A 15,141-nucleotide genomic window follows, 5' to 3' on the forward strand; every position below is an offset into this window, starting at 1 on the left:
CTTCTCTTTTTCTCACTCCCTCTCCCACCCAGGATCATGAAGATGAAAGTGAAGAAGCTGGTGAGGCCTGGGTCATGCCCCCAGGGTCAGAGGCAGTAGAGGAGGAAGCCCCCAGTGACCGTGTGCCCTCAGCCCGGCCTTCCTCACCACCCCTGTCAAGCTGGGAGCGAGTGTCTCGGTTGATGGAGGAGGACCCTGCTTTCCGTCGTGGCCGCCTTCGTTGGCTCAAGCAGGAGCAGTTGCGGCTGCAGGGACTGCAGGGCTCTGGGGGCCGGGGTGGGGGTCTGCGTAGGCCCCCAGCCCGCTTCGTGCCCCCTCACGACTGCAAACTGCGCTTCCCCTTCAAGAGCAACCCCCAGCACCGGGAGTCCTGGCCAGGGATGGGGGGTGGGGAAACCCCAGCTCCACCCCAACCCCCCGAGGAGGTTACTCCCCCACTGGTCACCCCTGCCCGCAGACCCCCAAGTCCCCGAAGGTCCCACCGTCCCCGCAGGAACTCCCTGGATGGAGGGGGCCGATCCCGGGGAGGGAGTTCAGTGCAGCCTGAACCCCAGCACTTCCAGCCTAAAAAGCACAACTATTATCCCCAGCAGCCTCAACCATACCCAGCCCAGCGGCCCCCAGGGCCCCGCTATCCCCCGTACACTACTCCCCCGCGAATGAGGCGGCAGCGCTCAGCCCCTGATCTCAAGGAGAGTGGAGCAACCGTGTGAGTCCCACATCCTGGGTAGAGAGGGCCTGGCAGGGCCCCTTACTGGGAGGAGAGAAGATGCCTGACATGCTGCTTCCCCAGAAGCCCTGGGGCAGGGGGGCCCTAGAGATGACATAGAAGGTCCGAGTACGTGCTAGGTGACATGGGGGTGATGGGCCGGAGGCTGAAAGAAGGAAGAGGGCACGGAGTTGCCGGGAGCAAACCAAAGTGAAGGAAGAGCAATGGGAAGCTGCCTCGGGGCCGTCCCTTGCAGAGGGATTGTCCTACAAACGCTGCTATGGGTGGGGTGGGGGCTGGGGTGCTGTGTAGCCAGTGTTTGACTTTCTTTTCAAATGGGGGCCAAGGGGAGAGAACCTGGAGGGAGGTGAGTTCTCCCCAGCCCCTGTCTGTCTGTCTGTCTGTGGTGGTTTCTGTTTCCATGGAGGTGTGGCAAGATCATAAGTCATTCTCCTCCTTTTCCAGGCCTCCTGCTATATTTGGAGGACCTGTCTGGTTTCTGGTTTGGCTGGGGTCCCATGAGGACGTGGGACCCTTCAATAAAGGATAGCAAACAGAGTTTGTAGTTGGTGGTTGTTTGGTTTTGGTTTCTAATGGAGGTGTAGATTATATAAGTAAGATGCACAGATTTTTTAGTGAGTAGCTCTTCATACATAGGTATGCACCCATGCAGTCACCACCCAGATCAGGATATGAGAACATGTCCATCTTGTTTTTCTGTACTTTCAACATCAGGTCTCCCTTCAGAGTGCATAACAATTCTTTATTTCCTGTCTTTCATTTTTGCTTACTCATTGTCTCCATCTCTGCCCCCAACACCGCTGTCACTGTCCAGGACAAAGTAAAGAGGGAGGGATGAGGGGAGGTAGAGGAAATATGGATATGCCAATACTCAGCTGGCTGTTCCTAACAGAAAATAGAGTGGGGCGGGGCGGGGGTGGGGGCGGTGGCAAAGAAGGGCTCTGCTTCATGGAATCACTTAAGAGTCTTGGAAAAGTCTCCCTGTGCAGTTCCCCGAGTTGTGTTCCATCTTGGATGTGTTTACCAGTAAATGTGTTGGTCAAGCTGACTGTACTTAATTGATTATTTTCATCCTGTTTCTGTTCCTGCCTTTGGACAGGGTGCATGCAGTATTCTAAGTAGTATTTTGTCTTAAGCCTATTTTTAAGAAGGATGCTGCCTGCTTGTAATGTTCTGGCTTAGAGGAACAAGCCCATGGCAGTGCCACATTGTAAAGGTTTTGCGGGTTAGGTTGTATCCGTGCTCTACCTTCACCTTGTCAAACTCTGGAATCCCCATGTTTTCATCCTGTTCTAGGGAAAACACTTCCACCTACTTGAAAATTTGAGCTGCTTCTCTGCAGCTTCCTGACGTCAGTCTTGAGGTGCAAGCAGCCAAAACTGCAGACATTATCGTAATTGCAGCCAAACCACAGTTCTGAGCAAGGTTTACTCTTGGTTTCTGCACCCTGATGGCCGACAACCTGTATTTTGGCACCTTTGACTGCCAGATCTAAAGGGACCTGTTGACAGTGACCCAAGATCTGGACTGTAATGGATAGTTTGGTGACAGTGTTTACTTGAGCAGTTTATAATCTGGTCAAGCAGACTAAATGTAAGCAAGAAGATGATAAAATAGGAAGTTCTCTGGTCAGAGCAAGCTGAGTGGTACAGATGGTGCTGTGGGAGTTAAGATAGGAAAGATAGTTCATTAATTTAAAGTAGGATTGTTTTTCCCTAAAGACTGTCTTATGTAAATGTATCCACCATTTTAATCCATTTCTCACTTCCAGATCAACCTTTTAGAATATGATGAACTTTAGATTTTGTTCAGAGAAATGTCTACTAATTTCTTATCTGTGCTGCATGCCAGCATATCATCCTTAAAACAACCTTGTAAAGTAGGCCTCTTTTTGTCCACTTTTCAGATGGGAAGACTGAGATTTGAATAGATTAATGAGTTTCCCAAGGTCATACAGTTCTTAAGAGGCAAAGTGAGAATTCTAACCTGAGTCAACCTGACTGAAGTCCAGACCCATCTCACACCTCTGAGACATCAGATATCACCTTTCCTTCTAGAAACCATGTTGCCTTCTCATATTTGGTCTTCTCAGGTATTTCACAAGTCTGCCTCTAATTTCTGGCTTCCCCCAAAGTTGCCCTGTGGACGACTGAGAGTCGCTATTTGTGGACCTCCTCTAGAGTCATGGGCAGTAGTCACAACGACAATCTGCCAGTTTTCTCACTCACTAAATTTGGACATTTCTACAGTTTCACTGTTTCCTCAGAAGTTCCATTTGCTTTTCTTCATTTTTTGGGAGGCCTCTCCTTTTGTTACTCATTTGGATTTTTTTGATCTTTCACCTGGAATTTTTGTATCTTGAGTACACGTGGGGATCCCAAGATTTTTTTTTAATAGCATTTTTTATACATTTCTATATTCCTAGCTTCTAACTGATGTGAAATTGTTCTTTTCCCTTTTAAAGATATAACGTCAGCAGCTACTTGATGACATTTTGGTTCAGGTGGACTGTGACTAAATTCTACTTGCCATTTCCAAAGACCTGCTATTCCTTCCAAATCAGAAACTCTGCTTGTACCATCATCTAATTCCTTCACTTGGAGTCTCTGAAACTCTGTACTTCCTGTACCAGTAGAGTTAGAGAACACTCCCCAAAGCAGGCTGGCTTTAAGTATCCCACTTAACCTAACTTGGCTCATAGCCTCTCGCTGTAGCCCTGGTATTCTTTGCTGCTTCATTAATATTTCTGGCTACCCACTAAGGTGGGCTTAATGTTTGCTTCTCTCCAGGTCAAAGGCTAGCAGCCTCTGCCTCATTATGCAAGTTCTCACTCCTGCCACCCACTTCTATCTCTTGAAAGACAAGAGGAGATTGTGGCATCATCTGGATATGCGTCTCATCTAAATTTTTGGTCACCAGATGGGTGTTGTAGAAACTGCTTCTCTCATCCTTGAACAATTCCACAGTTGCAGAAGCTGACATTAACCTACAATGTCCTTCATAGCCTTTGCAGTGAGGGTTCCCACCCTAAATCCCCCAATTTCATTCTTGTGCCCCCCTCATTCCCCCACCCCACAGAAGGACTATGTTATTAGATACCTGGGAATGCCTTGACCTGAACTCCTATAGCTCCTAGGCTGTAGCTAGGTTCCTGCCTGATACCCCAGACACATGGACTAGCTTGAAAAATCTTCATGCCTAACAAGCTGAGCTTTAAAAATGACCCTGGGAACTGTTCTTGATGTTCTTTTTTTTTTTTTTTTTAACAACAAATCCACTTTATTTACTTTAGATAAGCTTAAATCCGTGAGGGGTACAGCATTACACGGATTCTGTGTCCAATGCCCTTAGCAAGAAGGTTGCTTTGGAATTTGGCATGAGCCATGCCACTGTTTCTGTGAGCACAAGTTACCTTTCCCCCGATTACCCTGGTTTTGTTTGGTTTGCCACCAGGAGTCACTGTGGTGTTCTTTGCCTTGTACACATAAGCACATCTCTTGCCTAGATAAAACTCAGTCTCATCTTGAGCATAAACACCTTCAATTTTAAGAAGAATGATGTGTTCACTCTGGTTTCGAAAACCCTGCTTATAGCCAGCAGAAATGGCCTTGGACCATAGCTTTCCAAACATACTTGTTATTTTAGAAACCCTATTCTCAGCAGGCCTCCACAGGCTCCAAGATAGTGGAAAAAGCTGTTCTGGGTGTTCTTGCAGAGCCTTCTTAGCTAGAGAGGAGAAACAGTTCTCCTTTCTTCAAGTGCAGGGCCCATCCCCAACAGGTTAGGGCTGCAGCCAACCTTTGGAGCACACAGACCTGGGTTCCAGCCTAGTCACTGATTAGCTGTGTTGTTCTGGGTAAGTCACACCCTCCGGGCCTCAGTTTCCTTCTCTGTAAATCGGACTAAACCAAAGAGGCTGTTGTGAAGATTTAACGAGACAATACATACAAAAGTCCTAGCATGTATTAGGAGCTCAAGGTTGGTACCTTCCCGTTTTCCTTATTTTGAACTGGAAATGAAATCTTGGGAAAGAAGAGAAGAGCCGCAAAATGAGGACAGGTCCCAACAGGCATCAAAATTCCAGCTCAATCCTCTACTATTCCTGATATCCCTTACCCACCAAAACTTCTAACCCAAGCCCTGTTGTTCCATTGTTGTCCACCAGGAGGGGGAAAAGCGCAGGCTCCCCCACCGGCCGCTTGCGCCTGGGCGATCACAGAGCACAGAGCGGCAGTGCGCGCATGAGTCTCCCAGGGGCGGGGTGGAGAGCATGCGTGGAAGGGTGGGTGTGGCGCGGCAGCAGGCTCTGGCTTTACCCTTCCGTGTGGCGGGAGCTGCTGCAGTTGAGGCTTCAGGCCCTGGGAACCAGAGGAGGGCGGTACGGGTTGGGTCGGGGTTCCTGCGGGCATTTCTTTCGCTGGGTCTAGCTTTCATCTTCGTTTTCCAAAAGGAAAGACCTGACTCCTTTCAGAGTTAATGTCTTCTCCATCGTGAATGCTCTTAAATTCCAAAGAGAAGAGAAAAGGCTTTCATTGAGTACCTTTTGTCATAGGAACAGTGCAAGGGAAATGGGCCAACTTTAGGGGGCACGATGCCTCCTACGAGAGGAGGTTTTGGATTGGGGTTTGCTTTGTTCCAAATTTAGCAAATAGAAGGAAGAAAATTGAAATAATCCGTATTTCTTCACCCCAAAGTATCCATTGGTACCTCCTGAAAATGTATCCTAAAATGTTTGATCAACAAGTATTTATTGAACGCCTATCTATACTATGTGCTTAGCACTGTTTGGTTGAGTGGGGATTACAGAAGGAAGACGATAAGAAACAAAGTTTTCAGCCATCTATGCACATGAGCACATGTTAGTGTCTTAAGGGCAAATCCCATAGCAAAAGCCAGAGAATCACTTTACTAAGAAAGAATTAAAACAATAACAACAACAAAAAAACCCACAGAAGAGAGAAGCTGTGGATATGATGAAGGTATTCTATAACCTTCATTCGAATCTCATTGCCCACTAAATATCAGGAAAATCATTTAGCCCAATTCTCTGGTTTTATTAATTTTTTTCTTGTAAGGTTTTTATTTGACTTTTAATCACAAAATAATGCATGTTAATTGTATACAAAATTGTAAACACTATTGGAATTTTAATACTCATGAGGAAAATGAGGCCCTGAAAAGCTAAGTGACTTTCTTAGAATCCAGTATGGTAGGACTAGGACCAGACTCCCAGCTCAGATTTCTAGGCTGGTACCTTTTCGCTTGTATCATAATAGCCAAATGTGGCTCAGGGTTTAAATGAAATTATGACATTACTGAGTTTCAGAGAATTCATCCTTGAGGAAGAGTCTATAAATTTAATTACAGCAGATAATAATTAGATCTTAGATAATTCTTATTGACAAGATATTCTATAGACATAATAGCCTTTGGATATACCATAACTTTTAGTAGATGGCAGGATTTATACTGGAAAATAGCTGAATACATTTCATAAATATCGTAGAAAGTCAGATGGATTCTTATCTCTAATCACAAGAGTGACAGGCATCCGCTGTGGTTCTGTGGAACCTGGAAACTTTCACAGGAACTAATTCAAATGTGAATTCTCTGGAATTTAACAAAGAACCACCCAGTTTGCTTTCTATGTGATTCAGAATATCTTCACCCATTTTTCATTCATGAAATTGGCAGATTTGGGATTGTGAGACCAGGACCCAGCTAGAAGCCCTTACTACAGATTATGTGGTAGAGGAAAGAAGGGTTTTGAAAATACCATTTGTAGACAAAAGACCCAGAATCAGACCTTTCAGGGGAAATGATTAGGATGCTATAAGATAGAGTTCTCAATTTGGCTGTGCATCATAATCACATGAGAAGCTTCCTAGAAATAAAACTTCCCAGGCACAATCTCACCTCCTCTCTTTCAAATCGTGTGGTTCCCAGGACACTGGAATGAGAGCCAGTCTCTTTACCATGGCCCACTAAGCCCACAGGATCTGGTTCTCACCTTCTATCTCCAAGATTCTAAGCACTTTCCTTCCCAATTTTGCATGGCGTTCTGATATGGCAGTCTCAACTTAAATGTCACTCCACAGTATCTTCCTTCAGCTCTTCCTTGACTTCCCTATTAGTGTTACCCACGGACACACACTCTGGCATATATCATCATGGTTTTTTTTTTTTTTTTATTCATAGTCTCTCTATTTGAAATATTTTATACGTGTTCACTTTTTTATTGTTCATCTCAGAGACCACTATGGCCTGCCACCTGTTTTTGTATGACCGTCAAGCTAAAAATAGTTTTCCATTTTTAAATGATTGACAAAAATGAAGAATCATATTTCATGATATGTGAAAATTATGTGACTCAAATTTTAATGTCTGTAAATAAATTTCTATTGGCACATAGCCACGCCCATGCACTTAACATAGTGTCTATGGCTGTTTTCCTGCTCAAGGACACAACTAAATGGTCGGGACAGAGACTTTATGGCCCTCAAAGCCTAAAATATTTACTATTTGGCCCTTTGCAGAAAGTTTGCTGACCTCTGATCTGTCTCCCTCACTAGGATGTAAATTCACTGAGAGGAGTTACCTATTTCACCACCTCCTATTGATCATTACACTGCATAGTAGGTACTCAAAGAGTTGCTGAATGAATGAACTGTGTTTAAACAGGCAAACTCCCTAAGTGATATGTAACCAGGCTTGGCCACACCGCTGAGGAGAAAGGCTAAAACCAGATGGAAATGTGGTCAAATGTAGGTCCTCATGGTAATACCAAGCAATGTTTTTAATACTTTAAGAGATTTAGAATTAAAAAGACACTACCCAACACTTTTATAGTGCTGGTTACGTGCCAGGCACTGTTATAATTTTTTAAAAAATAATAAATTTAATCCTCATAATACTCAATTGAGTGATTATTATTATTTTTATTATTCTGTGTAAGCAAGAGGAAACTGAGGCACATAAGGTTTAAGTAATTGGCCCAAGCTTCTGCAGCCCCAAGGAGAGCCAGGATTTAAGCAGTGGTGATGGTCACTGCCAGGCCTGTGCTCCTAATTTAGGATAACACTTCACCCCTAGGCCAGACACTCCTGCCCCACTACCTGTTGTGAATCATTTATTGACAATTTATGAACAAAATTGCCTATGTGTTAGGGGCCTTGAAGAGGAAGGAAAGAATAAAGTGCAAGTGCTTCTCTTGGAATGAGTTTGAGATAAAAGAAACCACTCTGTCTTTAGAAATGGAGCTCCGGAACTAAAGAGAAGTAGAAAGTAGAAAGGCCATAACGAGAGGCAAGACCCATAAGAAAGGAGTCAAGGAGTGGACTGTGTGAACAGTTATTGTTAGAAGTAAGTGTGCCTGGGGTGCTTGTGACTGTAGGATTATAAAAGCATCTTTTGTCTGGGGCCCAGTGAGCAGCAGATTCTTGAAGTAGAAAGTGAAAGAACTTTACTTAATAAAGAATATCACTGGGCACTGCTGTGTCTCAAGGTCAAACTCGTTCAGGTCTGGGGTGAGAGGGCTGACACATGAGAAGAAAGGTCACTGTAGGTCTGAGGGGGAAGTGCCTCAAACTTTGCGCTTCTCCAGAATTTTCACAAGAACAGAAAAGCTGGGTTACAAGAAATAGGAGTGGTGGCCCTGGGGAGGGGATTGGGGAATAAACAAGGAGACCAGGGATATAACTTGACCTTCTCACCTGGAAAATCCCTGTGCTTCTTGGTAGATGGGCTCACGGTGCCTAAACAGCCACTCTAACTGTAGCACCATGTGCCTCTGTCACTTTCCTCCTCCTGAAAGGTCCACCATACATCATATCCCCCTTAGACTGACTGCCTTCTACTCATGCATGAGTCTCAGCTTAGCTGCTGCAGTCTTAGGAAATTTTGATTCCCTCTATCTGGGTTAAGGATGCTTTTCTTTTTAAGCTTACTCTGGGCATACCTCTATCATTACACTTATCATATATGATAACACAATTATAACTTTTTGTCTTCTCCCCTTGCTTCTAGACTCTGAGGTTAGGGACTAAACCTTATTCACCCTTTGAATTAGACCTAGATTTTCCTCTAATGAGACTGCAGTGTAGTAGGAGAGAGAAGCTGTCATGAAGCTTATAAAATTATTTCAAGGCGGGTGAGATAAATTCCATAATAGTAGTATAAGTGAGGAAACTGAGGATGTTCCTTGTATAAAATCACTCTCAGCTTTTTGGCAGCAGGCCAGAGCTAGAAAGTCTACCTCCAGCTGAAGAAAGTAGCCTGGTGAGGAATCTGAAATCACACCAGCCTTGGCCTCAGAGCTAAAGGCCTTGAGTCTCAGGAAGATTATATCAAGATCAGGAGCCCAAGTAATAAACAGGTGAATGTTCTGATTGACAAGGCAATAACAAGTAGTGGAAGGAGCCCCAGACTGGGCATCAGGAGATGACCTGGGTCCTGGCTCATGCTTTGTTTCATCTGATCCATTGCCTTGGATCAACTTCAGTCCCACTGGCGAAATGGAACTCCCCAACTTATTACATCTATCCTTCCCCAACTATCTTCTGGTCAAAATACTGCTCTTCTTTAAGATCCAGCTTTAATAACCAGATATGAGGTGAGGGTTTCTCTTCTCTCCTCTGAACCCCCACAGAAAAATTTATATACCTCTTTTAGGAAGCTCAATCTTGTTCTACTTTACTATTTACTTATGAGCTTCTCTTGCTTCTCCTACTAAATTACCCCCGTTGAATTTCCCCTTCTTTGAGCGCAAAGATCATATTAATGTAGGGAGGAAGCAAGAGAATTAAAAATGTTAATCAAGCCACAATCAGAGACTGCAATAGGCTGACCAGCCCTGCAGCCAGGCCAGGAGGACACCTGCAGAACAAAGGAAGATTTCTGCTGGATTACTAACAACTCATTCCCTACACCTGTGAAGGGGAAACAGGAACCAGGAGTCATACCCTATGCCTAAAACCACTGGGGAACTTAAGGATTAAAGGCTGGGAATAGCCAGCAGGCCTTTCACGCTACATATTCTATATTCTTACCTTTTCACACTACATACTCTTCCCCTTCCTCACTGTATGTCCATATCAAAGGAAATGAGAACCAAACAATGACATATAAACTGAATTCCCTGAACACTCGGGGTCTCAGTGCTCTGTCCGTCTTGTCTGTCTCTTCCCCCTCTCTTCCCCCTCTCCGTGTCTCCCGGCCACAAACCCCTCTCTCTCTCTCTCTCTCTCTCTCTCTCTCTCTCTCTCTCTCGGCTCTAAAATTACTGCTTGAAATTTATTACTTGCTGGAAATTACTGTTTAGCTATCGCCATAGGAACATAGGTTATTAATTATGGGAACATAACATTCTAATAACAAGCTTTCTGCTTCTGTACCCCCGCTTGCACACCCGACCTGTGGGTTGACAGGTAGTGAATAGGAGATAAATAGACCTTTGTGTTCAGATAGAATGAAGAATGGGGTTTAGGGCTTAAAAACCTTGTACCTCTACATTTCGGGGCTGCTTAATTTGGGGTCTGCGTACCCCTGGCAGACCCAGCTGCCTGAATAAAGAGTGTGTTTCCTATAACTCACTGATGTTTGGTGGTCTGTGTGTCTATCCGAGCCTGGCGGCTACAACATTTGGAGGCCCCAGCGAGATCTCAGGGAGTGGCCCTGGGATCTAAGACTGGAACGGCTTCTGGAGCGGTTGCTGTCCCTGTTATGGATTCAAAGGGGTGGCCAACCTGAGACGGTCCAGGGCCCTTGAATGCCGTGACGGGGTCAGTACAATCGTCAAGGACGCAACCTTCAGGACACACTCTTTGTTCCTGGTCCCGATGGGAATTTCCGAGGCCTTGATGTCTGGATAAAAGGTACCTTTCTGTTTCTGTTGACCGGTCATTGGGGGTCCATGGAGAGACTGGACTATGGCCAGGCCGCGGGACGCCACCTCCTGTGTCCTGTTATCGGGTTCTGTCTATTGTCTTTGGTCTTGTCTGGGTTGTAGGTGGCGGACTTCTCTGGGTCCACCTACACCCCAGTAATTGTTCTTGTCTGAGTGTCTGTTTTGTGTTCTCTGCGCAAGCGATAGGGGGAAGCCAGAGTTCACAGAAGACACCCTTGGGGTGTCTCCTGCGACATTTCAAAGAAGGATTTGTAGAGGGAGCTGACTATGGCATAAAGTTTTCTCCAGGCAGACTAAGAACATTGTGTGAAGTTGAGTGGCCGTCTTTTGGTGTAAACTGGCCTCTGGAGGGCTCCTTTGACAAGGGTCTGATGAGGAATGTTTGGACAATTGTCACAGGAGACCTGGGACATCCCGATCAGTTTCCCTACATCGATCAATGGTTAAACTTTGTTCAAAACTCCCCTCCTTGGCTCCGCCGGTGTGCCCTCTCTCTAGGGGTGCGAGTTTTAGTTGCGGGTACCCCTAAACATGCAGCAACTGAATCTCCAAGACAGTCCAATCCCTCAGTCCTCCAATCTCCACTGGAGGACAGTGACCTTCCCCCACCCTATAATCCAGACAATAGAGAGCGCCCCGGGGACATCACACAGACAGGCCCTTTGTGGTCTGTGTGCCTTTCTCTACTGGTGACCTGTACAGCTGGAAGGCACAGTATCCGCCTTTCTCTGAGAAACTCCAGGCATTAATGGGACTCTTAGAAAGTGTCTTTCAGACTCACTGCCTCACCTGGGACGATTGCCAACAGTTTTTCATTACCCGCTTCACGGAGAAAGAACTCAGATGCATTCGGACTGAAACACAAAAGATAGCTGTGGGAGGGAGGAGAGTTGAGGAAGCAGGGGAACATATTGAGGAAGAATTTCCCTCCACCCGCCCAGACTGGGGACACAATTCTCAGGCAGGGAGAACGGCATTAGATCGGTACCACCAGATTCTAATTGGGGGAATTAGGATGGCTGCTCATCAGCCAACTAACCTTTCTAAGGTAACTGAAGTTATACAGGGACCTCAGGAATCCCCTGGAGCATTTCTTGAATGAGGCACACCGGATATACACCCCCATTGATCCTGAGGCCCCTGAGAACCAGCGGGCAATTAATATAGCCTTTGCTACTCAGGCAGCCCCTGATATCTGGTGTAAATTGAAAAAATTAGAAGGTTTTGCAGAGATAAAACTTTCCAACTTATTGAGATAGCCCAGAAGGTGTTCAACAACAGGAAGGCACTGGATGACCCCAAACGTATGGCTCAAATCCAAAGCTACTGTCATCAACCCAGCCAATCTGTTGCCAGACCCAGACCCCGAGACCCCCGTTCATGACTGCACAGATTTTACGGACGCTGAGTGTTCCTCGCGGCCAGACCTCAAAGACTCCCCCTCTGCCTGAGGCTGATGAAGTTCTCTTCACGGACAGGAGCAGCTTCATGCAGGAAGGAAGGAGGTATGCTGGGGCAGCGGTAGTAACTCTAACTGGCACCATCTGGTCACAAGCTCTTTCCCATAGGATTTCTGCTCAACAGGCCGAACTCATCGCCCTCACTGAGGCACTAAGATGGGGAAAGGATAAGGCAGTCACAATATACACAGACAGCCGATATGCCTTTGCCACTGCACATGTACATGGAGCCATCTATAAAGAAAGAGGGCTTCTGACTTCAGCTGGGAAGGATATCAAGAACAAGGAGGAGATCTTAGCCTTACTTGAAGCCATATGGATGCCTAAGGCTCTGGTTCATTGTAAAGGGCATCAAAAAGGGAATAGTCCTGAGGCTGAGGGAAACCCACGAGCCGATGCAGAGGCAAGAACAACTGCCACAGGGCCGGTGGGGCCCCCACCACATCTACTGACTGTTGTCCCTTACCCAGAACTGCCTCCGTCTCCGACCTATATGGTGGAAGAGGACATATATTTTCAGGGCAAGGGAGCCACTAGGAGCCAACAGGGGTGGTGGACGACTCCAGATGGAAAAATCAGGCTCTCATGGGCCCTTGGAAGGACTCTCCTCCACCAACTACACCGGACCACACACCCAGGGCAAACTAAAATGCTCCAAGCTTTAGACCCCTACTTTCACTTGTTAGAAGGGAGAAGAACTGCAGAGGAGATCGCCTCACGATGCTCGGCTTGTGCCCAAGTTAATCCAAAGAAGGGGAAGATAGAAGAACCTAGGCATAGGGAAAGAGGAACTTATCGGGGAGACCACTGGGAAGTCGATTTCACTGAGGTAACCCCGACTGTGGAGGGCTACAAATATTTACTTGTTTTTATAGACACCTTTTCAGGATGGGTAGAGGCCTTCCCCACCAGGAAAGAAACTGCCTTAGTAGTTACTAAGAAACTACTACAAGAAATCCTCCCTCGATTTGGTCTCCCTAGAGCTTTAGAGTCGGATAATGGGCCAGCCTTCGTAGCAAAGGTGTCACAGCAATTGGCTAGCTACCTAAATTTGCGATGGAAACTCTACTGCGCTTACTGGCCCCAAAGTTTGGGCCAAGTAGAGCAAATGAATCGAACCCTGAAAGAGACATTAGTCAAGTTAAGATTAGAAACTGGTGGGACCTGGGTAGAACTTCTCCCCTTTGCTCTTTTCCAAGCCAGGTGTACTCCATATATTAATGGATTCACCCCGTTCGAAATTTTCTTTGGAAAACCCCCACCTTTAGTACCTAGAATAAAAGATGAGAAAAAGGCAGAACTACGTAACCTTGTCTTACTTAAGTCTTTACAGGCCCTTCAAAGTGTACAGAAGGAGATTTAGTCCTGGGTTCGTGCTGCCCACTCAGCTCCGGAGGACGGACTTCCCCATCAGTTTCAGCCTGGGGACTCTGTGTGGATCCGGAAGTTCACTTCCACGGGACTAGAACCCAAATGGAAAGGACCCTTCAGGACCCTTCACTGTCTACTGACAATGCCCACTGCAGTTAAAGTAGACGGCATCCCATCATGGATTCATCACTCCCACGTAAAGACAGCACGAGAGTGGACAGCTAAGGAACACGGGCCCTTAAGACTAAGACTCAAGCATACATAAGTCTAACCCTCTGTTTCTTCCTTTTTTCCTCTTTAGCCCAGGCATTCGACCAGCCACAGCCAAAACCAGAAGGAGCATTAATAACTATGTTAACAATAATACACAAGGTCTTAAATAAGACCACCCCAGACATAGGACAAGATTGCTGGTTATGCCTAAACCCAAAACCTCCTTATTATGTCGGGGTAGGAACTCCCCTAAACCTAACTGAGCTCAGCAGCACACAAGGCTGTGAATGGGAAATTCCTCGACTCACTTTAGGAGACATACTAAAGAAAAGGAACCTGCCTGATTTCAAAGAACTATTCCAAGCTGTTGGCACAGTCACCTTACTTCAAAAACTGTAATCATACTATCGAAGTACCTACCTCAGGGAGTAAATACTATAAGGCTCCAAATAATACTTGGCTAGCATGCGATAGCGGGCTCACTGCTGTGCTGCATCTGTTCTTTTCAACTCACGTGAGGCTAACATTTGTATCCTAGTCTTTGTACTTCCTCAAGTGTCCCTTTACAATGGGCTGGAAGGCAGACTCCACTTCTTCCACCAGGACAGGTTACAGAAACAGGCCGTACCAGTCTTAGTACCCCTTCTTGTAGGACTCGGAATAGTGGGCTCAGCGGCTGTAGGTACTACTGCTCTCATCGAGGGAGAAAATGAATTACGTGAAATTGAAATACAGATATATAAGGATATCAAGACCTTAAAAGACACCATCAGCAGGCTAGAACTTCAAGTCGATTCACTAGCAGAAGTAGTCCTCCAAAATAGAAGAGGTTTAAATTTATTATTCTTAGAACAAGATGGATTACGTATGGCTCTAGGTGAAACTTGTTGATTCTATGCCAATAACTCTGGAGTAATTAGAGAAAGCTTACGACTAGTACAGAGAAATTTAGAAGTCAGGGAAAAACAGAGACTAGAATCAAATAACTGGTTTCATAGGATGTTCAATTGGTCACCATGGCTAACAACCCTTCTATCTGCTGTAGCTGGACCTTTAATCATCCTCCTCCTCTTGTTAACTTTTGGCCCATGTTTCCTCAATTACTTGTTTGCATATATAAGGAAAAGAATTAATTCCATTAGACCTTTAGTATTACAAAATAGAGGCTATGAACAAATTCCACATGAAGAATCAAAGTGTTGTGGCCTGTATAGAATAGACCAAACCAAGTATGCTCTTAAAGGCTGTTTATTAGCTGGTGGCTGTCCTTCCAAAGGAGCAGCCCCGAAATGCCGAGATACAAGGTTTTTAAGCCCTAAATCCCATTCTTCATTCTATCTTAAACACAAAGGTCTATTTCTCTCCTATTCACTACCTGTCAACCCACTGGTCAGGTGTGCAAGCGGGGAGTACAGAAGCAGAAAGCTTGTTGTTAGAATGTTATGTTCCTATGGGTGATTGCC

General features: G+C 45.6%; 1 protein-coding gene and 1 pseudogene across 2 annotated transcripts in view; one reads left to right on the plus strand and one right to left on the minus strand.

The window, feature by feature from the left end:
• Positions 1–1,270, plus strand: part of KIF1C (kinesin family member 1C) — a 21,829-nt gene extending 20,559 nt beyond the window's left edge. For both annotated transcript variants that reach the window (XM_011359736.2, XM_023530417.1), the window contains one exon: positions 33–1,270. In XM_011359736.2, coding sequence (XP_011358038.1) covers positions 33–713 — 681 coding nt within the window. In that variant the 3' untranslated portion in view covers positions 714–1,270. The remainder of the gene's footprint in view (positions 1–32) is intronic.
• A 2,710-nt stretch (positions 1,271–3,980) lies between these two features.
• On the minus strand, positions 3,981–4,400 carry LOC111739378 (annotated as a pseudogene).
• Between the last annotated feature and the right edge of the window lie 10,741 nt (positions 4,401–15,141).

The sequence above is a fragment of the Pteropus vampyrus genome, unplaced genomic scaffold, assembly GCF_000151845.1.
Source record: "Pteropus vampyrus isolate Shadow unplaced genomic scaffold, Pvam_2.0 Scaffold50, whole genome shotgun sequence".
In the NCBI taxonomy this organism is placed as follows: domain Eukaryota; kingdom Metazoa; phylum Chordata; class Mammalia; order Chiroptera; family Pteropodidae; genus Pteropus; species Pteropus vampyrus.